General features: G+C 34.9%; 2 protein-coding genes and 1 long non-coding RNA gene across 3 annotated transcripts; 1 reads left to right on the forward strand and 2 right to left on the reverse strand.

The window, feature by feature from the left end:
- Window positions 1-1,551: 1,551 nt before the first annotated feature.
- Window positions 1,552-5,759, reverse strand: LOC124436907 (L-tryptophan decarboxylase-like). The gene is made up of 5 exons (XM_046986881.1): window positions 5,645-5,759; window positions 4,513-4,976; window positions 3,899-4,267; window positions 2,684-2,924; window positions 1,552-1,995 (listed from the first exon to the last, which is right to left on the reverse strand). Exons 2-5 carry the CDS (start codon window positions 4,951-4,953, stop codon window positions 1,829-1,831), a joined length of 1,218 nt encoding a protein of 405 aa, XP_046842837.1. The 5' UTR covers window positions 4,954-4,976; window positions 5,645-5,759; the 3' UTR covers window positions 1,552-1,828.
- A 4,155-nt stretch (window positions 5,760-9,914) lies between these two features.
- LOC124436690 lies at window positions 9,915-10,890 on the forward strand. The gene is made up of 2 exons (XR_006945434.1): window positions 9,915-9,999; window positions 10,123-10,890. It is a non-coding gene; the product is annotated as an uncharacterized LOC124436690 (long non-coding RNA).
- Window positions 10,891-11,979: 1,089 nt separating this feature from the next.
- On the reverse strand, window positions 11,980-13,467 carry LOC124435937. Its single transcript, XM_046985868.1, has one exon. The coding sequence runs from the start codon at window positions 13,465-13,467 to the stop codon at window positions 11,980-11,982; it is 1,488 nt and encodes a 495-aa protein (XP_046841824.1).
- Window positions 13,468-14,528: the final 1,061 nt, after the last annotated feature.

Genomic DNA, 14,528 nt, shown 5'->3' on the forward strand with positions numbered 1-14,528 from the left:
TGCTGGAGGTCTCAATTTAATGGCGGAAGCACTGTTTTTAGGTGAAGGAAGGAATGAAGTAAACGGTAAATAAAGTTTCGTTGTTTCGTTGTTTCATTGTTTTCATTTTTACAGAGAAGTAATTCACGTTTTAAAAGGGTCGACGTGTGGCTTGTGGAGAGTGAAATTACTGATTTCTGCCAATTTCACATTGCATGGATAGTAAAATTCCCACTCCCTACGATAAATACCTTATGAATCCATTTTTCTTTCTCCACAAAAAATTTATATGGCTTTTAAATCAATTTTAAAAATTTAAATTTCACTTCGAAATCAAATAATTTATTCAAGAAACTTAACACTTTTTGCACCACAGTCAAGAGTTTTGCTTTAGCAAAGACTACGAGTACGACTACGAATACGACTACGAGTACGAATTACGTCATTTTGACGCGAAAACATTGTTGCGACAACAACAACACGTAGCCGTCATCAATCTGAGCAGTGGCGTAGCTAGCGGTCCTGCTACTGCCGCCCGGCGGGAGTAGAAATTTCCCAAAAAATAATAAATATTCCATTTGGAGATTAGATATACATTATTTCACAAACAATTTGTAATATTATGTTTTATTCGTTCATTTTCACGCTTTTATTCGGTGGTTCGTAATCGTAATACCGCAAAATCTCAAGATTTGTCTTGTAACCTAACTCGCACATTTCAAGCGTGCTCGGGCGATTTCTCCACGTATTCCGCCTATCTTCAGAAAGCGGAACATACAAAACAATTCTATATAAGAAATTTTGAATTCTGGTTGGCTAAGGGACTTGGCGCATGCTCAAATCTTCTGTTTGTATAGTGAGGGGCAGTGATAAGTTTGATTCATTATGTTTTAGGGGACAATTGTCTCCGGCGTAACGTTTCTCTGCGCCTCCTTTAGTACCTTTTTAACTAGTTGCAGTTTTGACGATTGCCACATTAAGATTGCCGCTAATAAAAAGGGTTTTTATAACTTATTGTACAACAAATAATTCGCCCTCCAAATCGCAGGAAATGATGTTTCCAGCGCTCTAGATTTTAAAATTTTCCGAGAGAGCATGCCCACGGACCCCTTAGTGGGAAATCGTTTCTCCGATAGTGAAAATTCAAAAATATAAAGACATGTATACAATATGTTACATGTTCCAGAATAAATTTTTAATTATATATTTTATTATGGGGTGTATTTACTTAACCTGACCGTTAATACAGTTTCAAAACAATGAAAAATTAAGTTCGGGACATAGGAAAAGGTGACCGCATCCGCTTAATTGATGTGACCGATTAATGAAGGTCACTTTAATAATATTTGTAGTATGAAATTTTGTGTACTTTGCGATATGGCCGCTTAACACATGGTGACCGCTTGATACGGTGCCGCTTAACACATGGTGACCGCTTGATACGGTGCCGCTTAATACAGGTTCTACAGTATATTTGTTGGAGTTAAAGATCGAGAATGTACATCTCTATGCATACAGCCAGAAAATAAATTAAGCAAGTTTTTGTCGAGGGTTGCATTGAGAATAAACATCTACACAGCTAAAACCAGTTTAATTTAACACTATATTTGCGGTTACATCGAAAAGAAACATTATGAACTGGCTACATAACAAAAACATTATCATATATGTCTTTATCAAGGATTAAATAAAAAGTAAACATCTATAAGGAAAAAAGTCTTTTCGTATATGTTTTTATTAAGGATTACATTGAAAATAAGCATTGACATAGCCATAAACTACTTTTAGCTATTTTTTTATAAGTGGTTATATGATGAAAAATGTTTTTCACAACAGAAGCACAGATCTTTCAGTATCTTTTTATAATGCGATGTCCCAGTGAACTGTTAACCTTCTGTAAAGTCGTACTCCATTTGTCTTCGGGGATATCTTCAGCATCAAACTTGATATTGAGGCCTTTCTCAAAGACAAGGAGGTAGGTGGACCCACCAAACTGAAATGTACCGATCATTTCACCTAAAAAAATGAAAAACATTGAATAGGAAGATTGCAATTCAATAACAATTTACAAAATATGATTGTTAAAACTAATGATGGCAAGAATCAAAAGTCAATTTATACCAGTAAGTGCTTGTTGCTTAAAAAGTTTCTTGTTCCTCCAAAAACGGTTTCCTCACTCTTTGGAGCGAGAAATAAATCTTAGAATAGCTTGAATTTTTTTTATCCATTATCTAAGAGACACATAGTCACGCACAAGCATAAAACAACGCTGGAAGCCGTCTATCAATAAGTCATTCCCTCCCAGCCCTTGATTGCTCTACTAGAAATAAGCTGAAGGATCGCGTTAATTATTTATGTTTCCTCAACTTACGACTTTTGCCACAATGAAGGAAATTTTTACATAAATTTTTGAAGAGTAACATACATTTTTTCATAAACGTCGTCTAGAGATTCCTCAACAGAAAAAATATTTCTCTTTTGTTGACAGAATGATAAAATTGTAAAAATATACTATTTAGGTGTATATAGGCTAAAAATGAGTCTGCAGCTTGTAATTTAGTTTTCCATGTATGTTTGATATATGATATAATACATTTATAATAACTTTTCCTGGCCACTTAAAGTACCGCCCCCGTAAATTGTGACCCCGACATCCTCCCAATTACACATCCTCCCAATTGACTTGTTCTCAGGTATTATTTACCTTTTTTTACCTCCTGACCATAATAGGCCTGTATGACACAGCTAGATATTTCAGCCATTCCTACAGCAATGAAAATCACCGTGCCAAGCTTCTCCGTCTCGATGTGCATTATGGCGCGATTATCCACATGACTGAGATAACGTTGGGAGTATGTGTTGGCTGTTGGATCGTAGCCCATGGAAAGAGCTTCAGCATAGTAGGCACCTTCTTTAATGTAAGCTTTTATTATCTTGCCGTCGACCTAAATGGATTTGTGATTGACAAAAAGCAGTTGGTGCCTGTTTTATTATTTGAAACAGGTAACACATGTATACTATGCTTAAGATTTAAGAACAGCAGTGGCGTAGCAAACTCGTTGATTGGGAGGCACATATTCATATATTTCGGCTGCATTACGTCTCATTGAAATCCATTGTTTTCAAGGGATTAAGACATGCATATATAAATTTGTGCCTCACCCTCCCAATTAACAAGTTGGCTACGCCAATGAAGAACAACTACAAATGAAAACCATTTGCAGATTTTGGTCAAAAGTCACTGTCATGTTGTTTTATGTCAATGTCATATGAAGGTCATGTATGTTGTTATACAAAAAATCACATTTCTTGTCATAGCAATGAAGTCAATTGCTTTTTCCCAATAACCTCACACTTCTTATTTCTATATAAATTCTTAACCTTTTACTTGGCAGTACAAGTTTTCAACTGTTGTTGTGCTCCACTTTAAGTAAGTTCTTGGTTCATTGACTGTTCATTTTGTTAAAACCATTTTCTCTCATGGCTTACAAAATTCGCTTGAAAACAGTTTTCAAACTTTAAAAACCAGCTCGAAAAGTTTAACAAATTTCTACAGATGGGAATGTCTCGTTTGCCTCATGGTTGTTATGGCTCTGTTACAGTGTTCGTTCTCTTATTGTGAACTTTTAATTACTGTGAACTTTAACAGGCTTTTTACCCTGAAATGATCACTGTTTATATTCTTACTGTCAACTATAAAAAATTTAGTCTCTATTCTTACTGTGAACTAGCTAGCTAAATAATTTAGATGTAACAGACGAACAATCATGTGTGACCATTGTAGATGCAGTTATGCTTGCTTGAAAGAATATGACTCTTTTAAGTAAACTGACTTTAAAATCAAGCGTAAAATATCAAGCAGAAATCATTTAAGACAAAGTGTTACACAGCAAAAGCATAAGATTGCCTATATGCTTACCGGCGAGTGCCAACGATGGTAGTTAGCTGTGTCAAGAAAAGCTTGATAAACACTCCCACCAACATACTTTTTGCTCAATTCATCATCGTCCATCAGATGCTGCAAACTGTACGGTTGTTCTTTGATCCAGAAGTCATCACGGAGTTTGGGATCCTTGGAAATATAATAAGGTATGGCGTCGCACGGAGAACAGAATGCGTAGGGGTTGTCCGGTTCGGCAATTGGTCTCACGGTGTCGTCCTTGAGTCGCCGAGCAAAGTAATCGTTCCAGCATGTGAAACCATAGTACGGATCTTTAAGATCGACTTTGAACGTATTTAAGAAATCTCCACCCATTTCGTTCAATGCTTTGGGACAAAGCCAACCATCCTGAAAAATTATACGAACGGCACAGCTGAGTGCCGACTAAAAATTTCATTTCATTTTACCTGGAAGCATGCTTGCATTTTTATCAAGTTATCAACTAACTATGAAAAATACATTATATGCCAACTGTCTCGCAGTATTTATTTTGATCATTAGTTATGAGAGTATAACAAATCATTTGAAACAAATAAAATGAAAGCAAGGGATGTTAACAAATTAAGGGAAAAAATGCAAAATCTTTAACTTACCACTCTATTTAACACTTCCTTTGAGTCAGGGTGGTTCAAAAGCTGTGCCCAAGCGTTTAAAATATCTTTGAAGCACCTGTTAACTTTGTCATTTATAAATGCCATTGTACCAGAAGGGGTTGCCATTACGTAAATCAAAAGATGATTCAGAGGTGCACTGCCAAGTTGGCATCCATACACAGGAGCGGATTCAATGACTGGTTGCATCTTAAGAAGCATATCCATATAATCCGAGATGGGATTGGGCTGTGGTGGCTCAAATTTCTGTTCAAACATGGTGGTGAATAGCATGTTTACTTCTGGGTCAGATTCGATGAGTTCTTGTAAAGCAACCAATGCAGGATGGGTAACCGTCGTGGCCTTCCTCATCATGCTAACGTACTTACAAATTACTTTCAAATCAGCTTGGACCCATCGACCGATTGTGTAGGTTTTTGACATTTTGAAAAAGCAGCAAACCAAAACTAGTAAAATATAATGCAAGTCACTTACCAGTTAAAAGTAAAAGAAGAATATATTTAACATTGCATTAAAGGTATTTATTTTGCCATGTATATAATTTATACTAATAATTTACTTGTGTTAATAAAGAGGATTTACTATCCTACGTGGGTAATCTGGCACAAACAAATAAAAGTGCAAAACAACTTTTTTTCGTCAAACAAATAGAGATCCAAAAAAGAATCTTTTTGGACATTTAACAAACTGTCATTGCTGTTAAAACTATGATTCCATGAAATGTATTCAATGTACTTTACCATTATAAATCAAGCTTTCATCTGTTTGTAATCATTTGTATAAAGTACTTTCAAAACAGAAGATGTACAGTAAAATAAACTAACGTTACAGTAAATGTTATAAAGAACGTATCAGGATGAAAAAGAAGAATTTGAATTGACGAATTTAATGAAAATAAACAGGCTTTTCTCAATTAGGGACAAAATCGGCTATGATTTTGTCCATAAATCTCTTTCAGTAATTCTTGATTTCTTTCATTTTGACTTTATGTTGGTTTTTCTGGCAAAATCAACTCTGAGTTTAAATCATCGATCTGCACGAATGTAAAGACGCTGAATCTTAAACGCTATCACGACCAGCACACTCTTTCTGATTAATAAATGTTTCTACTAACCTTAATATTTTTTGTATTTATTTTCTATGGTTGTCGTTTGAAATTCTTTACCCGACACAGATTTCTGTTGCTCCTCTCTTTGCAAACAATAGGACGATTTGTGAGTAACGGAAAGCTGACGCTCTTTTATGACAACGCAGAGCCAACGTGGATAAACAACACCCCGTCTGTTATCCAATAAAATGTGAGTACCTTGAATAACCTACACACTGGCCTTTTGAAAATAAAAAGTAAGGAAAGTGCATATAGGAAATTGATAGTTAAAATAAACCGCTTATCACAAATGGACACTTTGCTCCAGTTTTGTGTTTTAATGAACGTTGTTTGGTCTGAGAATGTACAAACCTGAAAAGATTAAGCATGAATGATGAAACTAAGATAAGTGAATACAGAAAAATCGTTTCTCACGATTCACAAAAGATTAGAAAAATGTTTAAACAAATTTTTGAAGATCACAAAACGATGAAGTGAGAGCGGTGCAGATATATTAAACAAGTCAAAATAAGTAGTGATGCAATTGAAATAAATCATAAAACTTTACATGTTTGTAGTAAATGTACAGAACTTCGCAATGAAATTATGGAATCGAAGAATAAAATACGTAATGAACAACAAATTCTTTGTAAATCATAAAAAGAAGTAGAAAAAATATAAGTATCATTTTAAATCAACGGCACTGCTTTTAAATCTTATATTTTTTCGGACAAACATGTTCCAATTTAACTATGAGACTTCATTGCGAATGAATGCGTTAGCAACCTTGTTAACTAATTTTACATTTATTATCGTACATTTGTGACAGGATACAGGAATGTTTGGAGGACAAAGGGAATTTCTTTGTTGGGGGGCAGGTTTGTGTGTTCTAAATGAATGGAGTGTTAACAATGTTTACATTGTTGAGAATAGTGAAGCATGATCTGTATAAATATGTCTTAAAGAAAGAAAACGTCAACCGCAGTCAACACTCAAAATTAAGCTTTTGATACCGCCGACTTTGACAAATACACTGACCAGTCAACGTTAGCTTGGTCTGTTTTTTCAAAACTTAACCAGTCTTATGTAAACGCTCACTCGTTTTTTAACACGCCTGCAAGGAAACTCTTCTGCAACATAGCAGTAGGGTCATATATAGCTCGCGGAATGTGCATGATTTAAAAAATACTGATTTTAGATGCAAGTTAGCGTCAGCCTTGTTGCATTATCCATAGCTATCTTATTTAATTATTACACTTATTCACTAATACCTATAGAAAAAATAAATGGCTTACGGAGTGAATACCTTACAAAGTGAACTTAATGTCTTTAAAGATTCAAACAATTAAACATGAACTGAAAGTGCAGCGGCTAAAGAATTTTGTAGATATCAATGAAGCATGCTGCATATTTATTGAAAAATTCAATGTATATATATAAGACTTACCTTCCAAAACTATTTACAGAAGCTTTATTTGCAAGTATAGATCTGTATAAATATATCTTATACGACAAAATGTATTCATCCACAGTCAACATTACAAGCTCTTTATGCCGACGTCTTTTATAACTCACAGATCAGTACTCGCCCGTATAATTGATATCAACGTAAAATACTGCAAGACTATGTTTTTAAAAAATGTGTTTAATGTACTTTTATGTAAGAAAAAATTTGACTTTCATTTGTACTCAATCAATTCAATGCAGTGTGTTCTAACTATAAATTATTAATAGAATAAAATCACATTTAAAGTAAATTTCTTCAAGAGAGCGCCAAGATGCGAAACAATAATTTGCACAGACGAATTTCGTTGAAATAATTAGGCTTTGCTCAATTAGAGGAAAGGTTGCAAAAACTTTGTCTAAAAATGTCATTCGGTCTTGGTTTATTTCATTTTGTCTTTGTATTGGGTTTTTTTTTGAAAGTCAATGCAGACTTACGTCTGTGGTGAATGTATAAAACTACGTAAAGAATATATGGAATCAAATAAAAAGTTAGATATGGAGTTGAATGTTTTTGCTAGTAATATGATAAAGATGTGGTAAAACCTAAATGGACAGGAATGTTTCATTACAAATGCGAATTTCTTTGTTGGGGATCTGGTTTGTGTGTTCTAGAATGTTTAGAGTAGTGAAGCATGATCTGCATAAATATGTCTTACAGAAAGAAAATGTCCCCCACATCCTCTCTTGACAAATATATTGAACAGTCAACGATATCCCTGGTATGTTTTTTAAGGTTTCCCAGCATTATGTAAACGCTCACCAATTTTTTTAATCACTAGCCAGAAAAACCCTTCTGAAACATTGATGTAGGGTCACCCTAGATGAAAGGTTACCTTGCAAAGCATATATATGATTTAAAAGTACTGGTTTTATGTACAAGACAGGGTCACCTTTCTTGCAGGTTGCTTGGGCATCAATGGGATAACTCGTTGCCTGGTCGGTGTTACATCAAAGACGGCGGCATCAACAGCTTCTGAAGATGACTACTGGTAAGGTTGTCAAAACGCCAGTCAACAACAACAAAAACAGTCCTTCTCAGGACTATACCAACGTGGACGATCTACATTTACAAACAGCTTCTAGGGTTGACTGCGGGGGCGGTTGTTCAAAAGCCGGTTAATAATTTAACCTAGAGTCGATAACTAAACAAGAGTTAAATTCGTTAACCCTGGGTAAGAATTGTGTTGTTCAAAACAAGTTTAAGCGCTGGGTTAACTAATCCTAGGTTAAGACATTCAACCTTCGGTTAAAAAGCGCGCCAATCCAACTAAGGTCAATTATCAAGGCAAGTTCAATCAACACAATCAATCACAGATGGAAAGTGAGCTTGCATGCAAAAAGGATGTTTTTATTTTATTGATTACATAGTTTTTCATCAATTGAAAATGGCCATTTTTAAAAGTGATTTCTAGTTCTATTTAATGGCAAAGCTCTCAACTTTCCAGACTTGTCGACAATTATATCGTACAACTTTTACTAAACTGTCCGAAGCAAAGAGCCTTAGTAATTACGACTTGTTGTCTTCCCCGACAATTTGATCACGACACTATTATAAATTACATTGAAACTATGATTCATGACTTTCATTTACTGTTCTTTATAAAAACACATCAAGCTATCATCATGTATTTAATCAATTCAATACGGTATGTTTAATTTTAAAACTAGAAGTTAAAAGCGCAAGGGGAAGTGTTGCTCCGGCCCTCTTTTTCACCCATGGGGCGAGTGCTCGGAAGAAACGAAGTAACGCGCTCGGTTAGCCGACAGTAAGCTCGAGCGAGCATAAATATTTGCAACGAGCATAAATAAAATAGCTTTATTTGCAACGATTATAGAGACGTCCTAGAAAATTAAACATTAAATTCATTGCTATTTTGAATGAAAACCGTTTTTATTAGGTAAATTGAGAGCTTTTCATATTTATTGTCTACTTGTAATTGCACATTAGTTGTGCTTTTGTCCACCATGTGGTTAATGAAATATTCATGTTGTTAATAACATGAATGCACTCTCCGAGTTGATCTCCTAAAATCAGAAACTGTTAATAAAGTCATATTACTGCTAGCACTATTAAAATTTACTTTTGTCTATCATGCGTGATGCGATCAATGAAATACTCTTGCAACCAAGCAATGCAGATGCAAGAATGTATTTAGTGATTTTCTTTTAGAATTTTTGTATGTATTGCTTTCCTTTTAAATTTGAACAATATATTGTACTTTTTGAAAAAGCCTCCTGCTATACAACATATCCTTAGGAGATAAATTGCAAAAGCAAAAAATTATTTTATGATAAACATAAATGTTGTTAGCACTTTTGCCAGAGAAATTAGCAATGTGGGTGTTTCTCATAGAATTCAAGATAATGTCAACTTTCTTGACAAAAATCCGAATTTTCTGCATTAACTTAATCGTTACAATGTTATTGTGTATATTTTGTTAAATTTTATTTTCTCGTTATCAACATTCGTAAACACGACATTTGTTCGCCGTCAGTGGCAGAGCCAGACTACCTCAAAATAAATTACTGCAGCACATTTTGGCGTATATTTATATTTCTAAAAACCTAACAGGCAAATCCATTGGTAAAATTATATTTCTTAGAAATTAAAAACCAATATTTTTTTTTGAATGTAATTTGACTTTTAAGTTTCGGAGCTATAATTTGTTTTGACGTACACTGGATTCGCTACTGGTCAGTTTGTATTAAATGAAATATGAGATCATCCATATTAAGCATAAATTTACACATGAATTAACTAGTACATTTAGCCAGGTAGAAGTCATTTTAAAGAAAACCTCAATTTGAATGAATGTCGTATTAAATGTTCCAATTCTTTTTTCTTAATACAGTTCTGTTAGATGTAGATCGTCCAGGTTAGTATAGTCCTGAGAAGGACAAACATGTAAAGATACTCCCAGGTTTAAACCATTTACTTTATTACGATCATTTGGACGACAGAGCGAACAACTTGCTAACGACTACATACCTTTTGCCAGCAACGTCAGACACATACGCCAACAACTCTGGTTTAACCACCGCTGCAAAGATTTTGGTCTCGTTACAGCAGGACTTAGAATTAAGTCCACGTTGAACACACAAGAGGCTATTCCGATTGTCAAATCCACCAGCAGACGACCGATACGAGCGCGGATTAACGACTGTCACAGACGAATCAACTATTACATCAAGCAACAAGAACAAAGACTGAACAAATTAAAGGAACTCATACCAACGACAGTAAGTGACACTTTATTTTCTACGATAAAACTATTGCAAAGAAACGAGCAAACAAGACAGAGACACAACACCAAATAAAACAACAACAAAAACTTGAACGTTTAAAACGCAGTAAAACACGTACAAGATATAAACACGACGATAACTGGGTGAGGAATATTTCTTTCCGCTCATTAGACGAAACTGAAACTAAAACATTCCATAACACCTAAAAGAATCCCGACTGAGACGATGGTATATTAAGTGTCGAGGCTGTCGTAGCGCATCATAGATACTTGTCAGAGACAACCAAAGACGAGATCAGAAGCAAGGTAGCCTCCGCTTTACAATCGTCCTCTACACGTGACAAAAACTTGACAAAGGACGAGCAACAAGCACTCAAACGACTAAAACACGACAAAACATCGTCATTTTACCAGGTTAGGTTAGGTTAGGTTAGGTTAAAAGGTTTTTATTATTCATCTTCAGATTAAAAAGTACGATGAATTTACATTGATTTTCTATATATTTATCATACTATACTAAGATTACATGTTAACTTTATTTTATATATATTTACAAGATCTAGCAATAAAGGATTGTTTATGACGTTTGGTCCGGGATAAAATACTATAAGTTTTGCTTTTACGCAACTCGTGCGAATTTTCTTTGGGATAAGGTACTAAAAATTTGCATGGATGATCAGGTTCCTCTATAATCCTTTTGATATCTTGGGTAATTGCCAGTTCACGTCTGCTTTTCAAAGAGGGCAAGTAGTTTTTATCTAGTTGTAAAATTTTTAAACTTCTTCTTTGTACACGTTCAATTTCTTGCTGTAAAAAAATGTGGAAGTCCTGCCCAGACTCTAATACTGGTCTTATTTTTGATGTATATGTTAATAATCCAACATCTGAAGGTAATTGAGACTTCCTACAAAGTCGAAGATGATATAGTCTTTTATTTGCCTTGCATGTAATTTGGTGTACATGTTCATTCCATTTAAGATCATTTTGACATGTTACACCAAGAAGTTTGAAATTAGTAACTCTTTCTATTTCTTCTTGTCCAATAAATAGGGAGGGTGATTCTTGTATTGAGTCCGTAAAGCATATCAACATATCCTTTGTTTTTTTCGGATTCAGAGCCATTCTGTTATTATCAGCCCATTTCCGTAATTCGTCGATTACTTTTTGCATGGAACTGCATTCACCTCTTTCGACAATCTGGTTCTGAGTGCAATCATCCGCATATTTACATGTATTAGCATCTATTTCTTTAGGAATAGTGTCCTCTAAATCATTTATATATACATTAAAGAGCACTGGTGATATGACAGCGCCTTGTGGCACGCCCAAAGGGCAAGGTTGGCTGGATGACCTGGCTCCTTGTAGGTTGACTTGTTGCGTTCTTCCTGTCAAAAAACTTCGAATCCATTGCCAGAAAGACTTATTAATTTTCATAGATGCTAATTTTTGTAGTAATATATTGTGATTCACCATGTGAAACGCCTTTCGAAAATCTATAAATAATACGTGAACTCCCTTTCTTCCTAATTGAGAATTATCTGTTGCATTATACCAATTTTGTGTCATAGATATTAGAGCAGATACAGTAGATCGGCCATTAGTAAAGGCATGTTAGTTACTCTTTATTTTAAAATCTGATTTATTCAAATGGAGTTGAAGTTTGTCTATTACTTTAGCCATTTGAGGAAGGACAGATATAGGTCTGACGTCATTTTCAACATTGCTTGGATTATTAACTTTAGCAACTGGAGTTATTAGTGCATGTTTATATTGGCTGGGGTACTTGCATTGTTTTATACTTGTGGTTACTATATTGTGTACGACTGGTGCAAGATCTTCGCAAAAACGTTTAAGTATCCATGCCTGAATTTTGTCATCTCCTGTTGCTTTTCTGGGATTTAGGTGCTGTAGACAACTCTTGACCTGTCCAATAGATGGTAAAGGAGGTTTAATATCTTTAAGCGTTTGGTTGATCAAGTTATCTTCAATTTCGTAATTGGGATATTGGTTTAACCAAGGTTTTGTAAAGACTTGTTGTAATTTTTCAGCTAGTTCCAGTACATTTTTATCATTAACATTTCTTTTTACATTATTCCCGTCATTAATTCCCAACACTAAGAAGATTGATTTACACCATTTTTTAGGGTTAGTCGTACGAAAGTCTTTTGCTTTTCGTTTGTAATATGAAATTTTGGTGTTGTTTATAAGTTTTGAGACATCATAACATAGTTTTTCATAACGTGCTTGATTATTACAAGAGAAAGCACGTTGTCTGGCTTTGATCTTTGATTTTATAAAGCTTGTCATCCAAGGTTTATCTGAAGTATGCATTCGTACTGTTTTTTCAGGAATAGTTTCATCCATAATACTAACCATCGTCGATGTAGAAGCATTTACTTTTTCATCTACATCTTCTGCATTAAAGACCTCCGACCAATCTTCAAGAATAAGTTTTCTGCATAAGACATTTACTTTTCCAGGTGTTAAGAGTCTTACCCTTCTGGGAATTTTTGGTGTTTTTTCTTTCTGTTTTGGTACTAATAGAAGGCATTGGTGATCAGAACGTCCCAAAGGTGGTAGATGCTGTGTTGGTTTGTACATATCTCGCATATTGGTCAAGACTTGATCCAAAACGTTTTTTCCTCTGGTTGGGTATAGGGTAGATTTTTTTAAATTGAAACAATTACATAGATTAGTCAAGTTTAATTTAATGAAATCTCTAGCAACTATAATTGCAGAGGATGGACGTTCACATAGTAACTGATCTAAATTTTTGATGAGATATTCAATCATATTATGTTCTTTTTCGGCACTTTGCCCAGGTGGATGATAAATAATGACGATGATAATTGCACTAAATGGGCGAGGCGTTCTTGTTGGTTTAAGTACTAACCATAGCACCTCTTTATCATTGTCTTCATCAAATAACTTACGACTAACAGGTATACTTTGATGTACATAAGTAAGAACTCCTCCGCCAAGGGTGGGTCTGTCTTTGCGAAATATTTTGTATTCATCATTAATCGATATTGCTGTGTCTGGTATATTTGGAGAAAGCCAGGATTTTGTAATCAGTACAACTTCAGGACCATTATTCATGACGACTCCATGTAGTTCATCAATTTTATTAGTTATATGAATAAGGACTCTTGGTCATGGACAGGAATGATTACTTCGACAAAATGGACACCCTTCTTAACGACAGACAAACGTACGAACAACTCAGACGAGACCCAACACCATCACTACTACGCAAACTTAACAACAAGATCTTCTCTATGAGAAAATCTAACATATCTGAACGCATTTATTATCGACTCAGATGTTCAGTACCACGACCACCCAGATTATATGGACTACCAAAACTTAACAATACCCATACGACCAATTGTATCATTCTTCGTTTCGCTCAATTACGAACTCTCAAAGTACTTGACTGGCATATTGCAACCACTTACAAGCAAATAAAACACAAGCTACAATCCACTGAGACTTTCATTAAAAAACTAAGTACTATTCAAATACCGAACAACTATATACTAGTGTCTTTTGATGTGAAATCAATATTCACCAGTATTCCACTTAATCTAGCGCTTACTTGTACAGAAACCCTCATTACAAACACAACGGACGTACTTCCATTACCGACAGAAGACATTATGGATCTACTGGAGCTCTGCCTCATCTCGACTTACTTCCAGTACAGAGGTTCCTACTACAAACAATTACATGGAACAGCAATGGGCTCACCCGTTTCACTTGTTATTTTATTCTAAAGCCATCATCAGAGAGATTATACATAATATAAATCATATAACGTTTCTGTTGTGGTTGCTGAAATTGTAATGCAATCTATAGAGGAACGGGCGTTTGCGACTTACAAACATGCACTACCTTATTGGTTCCGTTACGTAGATGCCACAATCACAGCACTACATGCAGACGAGATTGACGACTTGCACACTCACATCAACAAACAGAGCAGCCACGTACAATTTACCAAAGATGTCGAAGAAAACGGAATTCTTTCTTTTCTCGACTGTTTCGGAAAACAGGACACTCAAAAACTACGAACAACAGTTTATCTCAAACCAACACGCACTGACCGACTACTAGACCAATCATCTTACAACCCTACATCATACAAAGCCACCACAGTC

The sequence above is a fragment of the Xenia sp. Carnegie-2017 genome, unplaced genomic scaffold (assembly GCF_021976095.1).
Source record: "Xenia sp. Carnegie-2017 unplaced genomic scaffold, XeniaSp_v1 HiC_scaffold_16, whole genome shotgun sequence".
NCBI lineage: Eukaryota > Metazoa > Cnidaria > Anthozoa > Malacalcyonacea > Xeniidae > Xenia > Xenia sp. Carnegie-2017.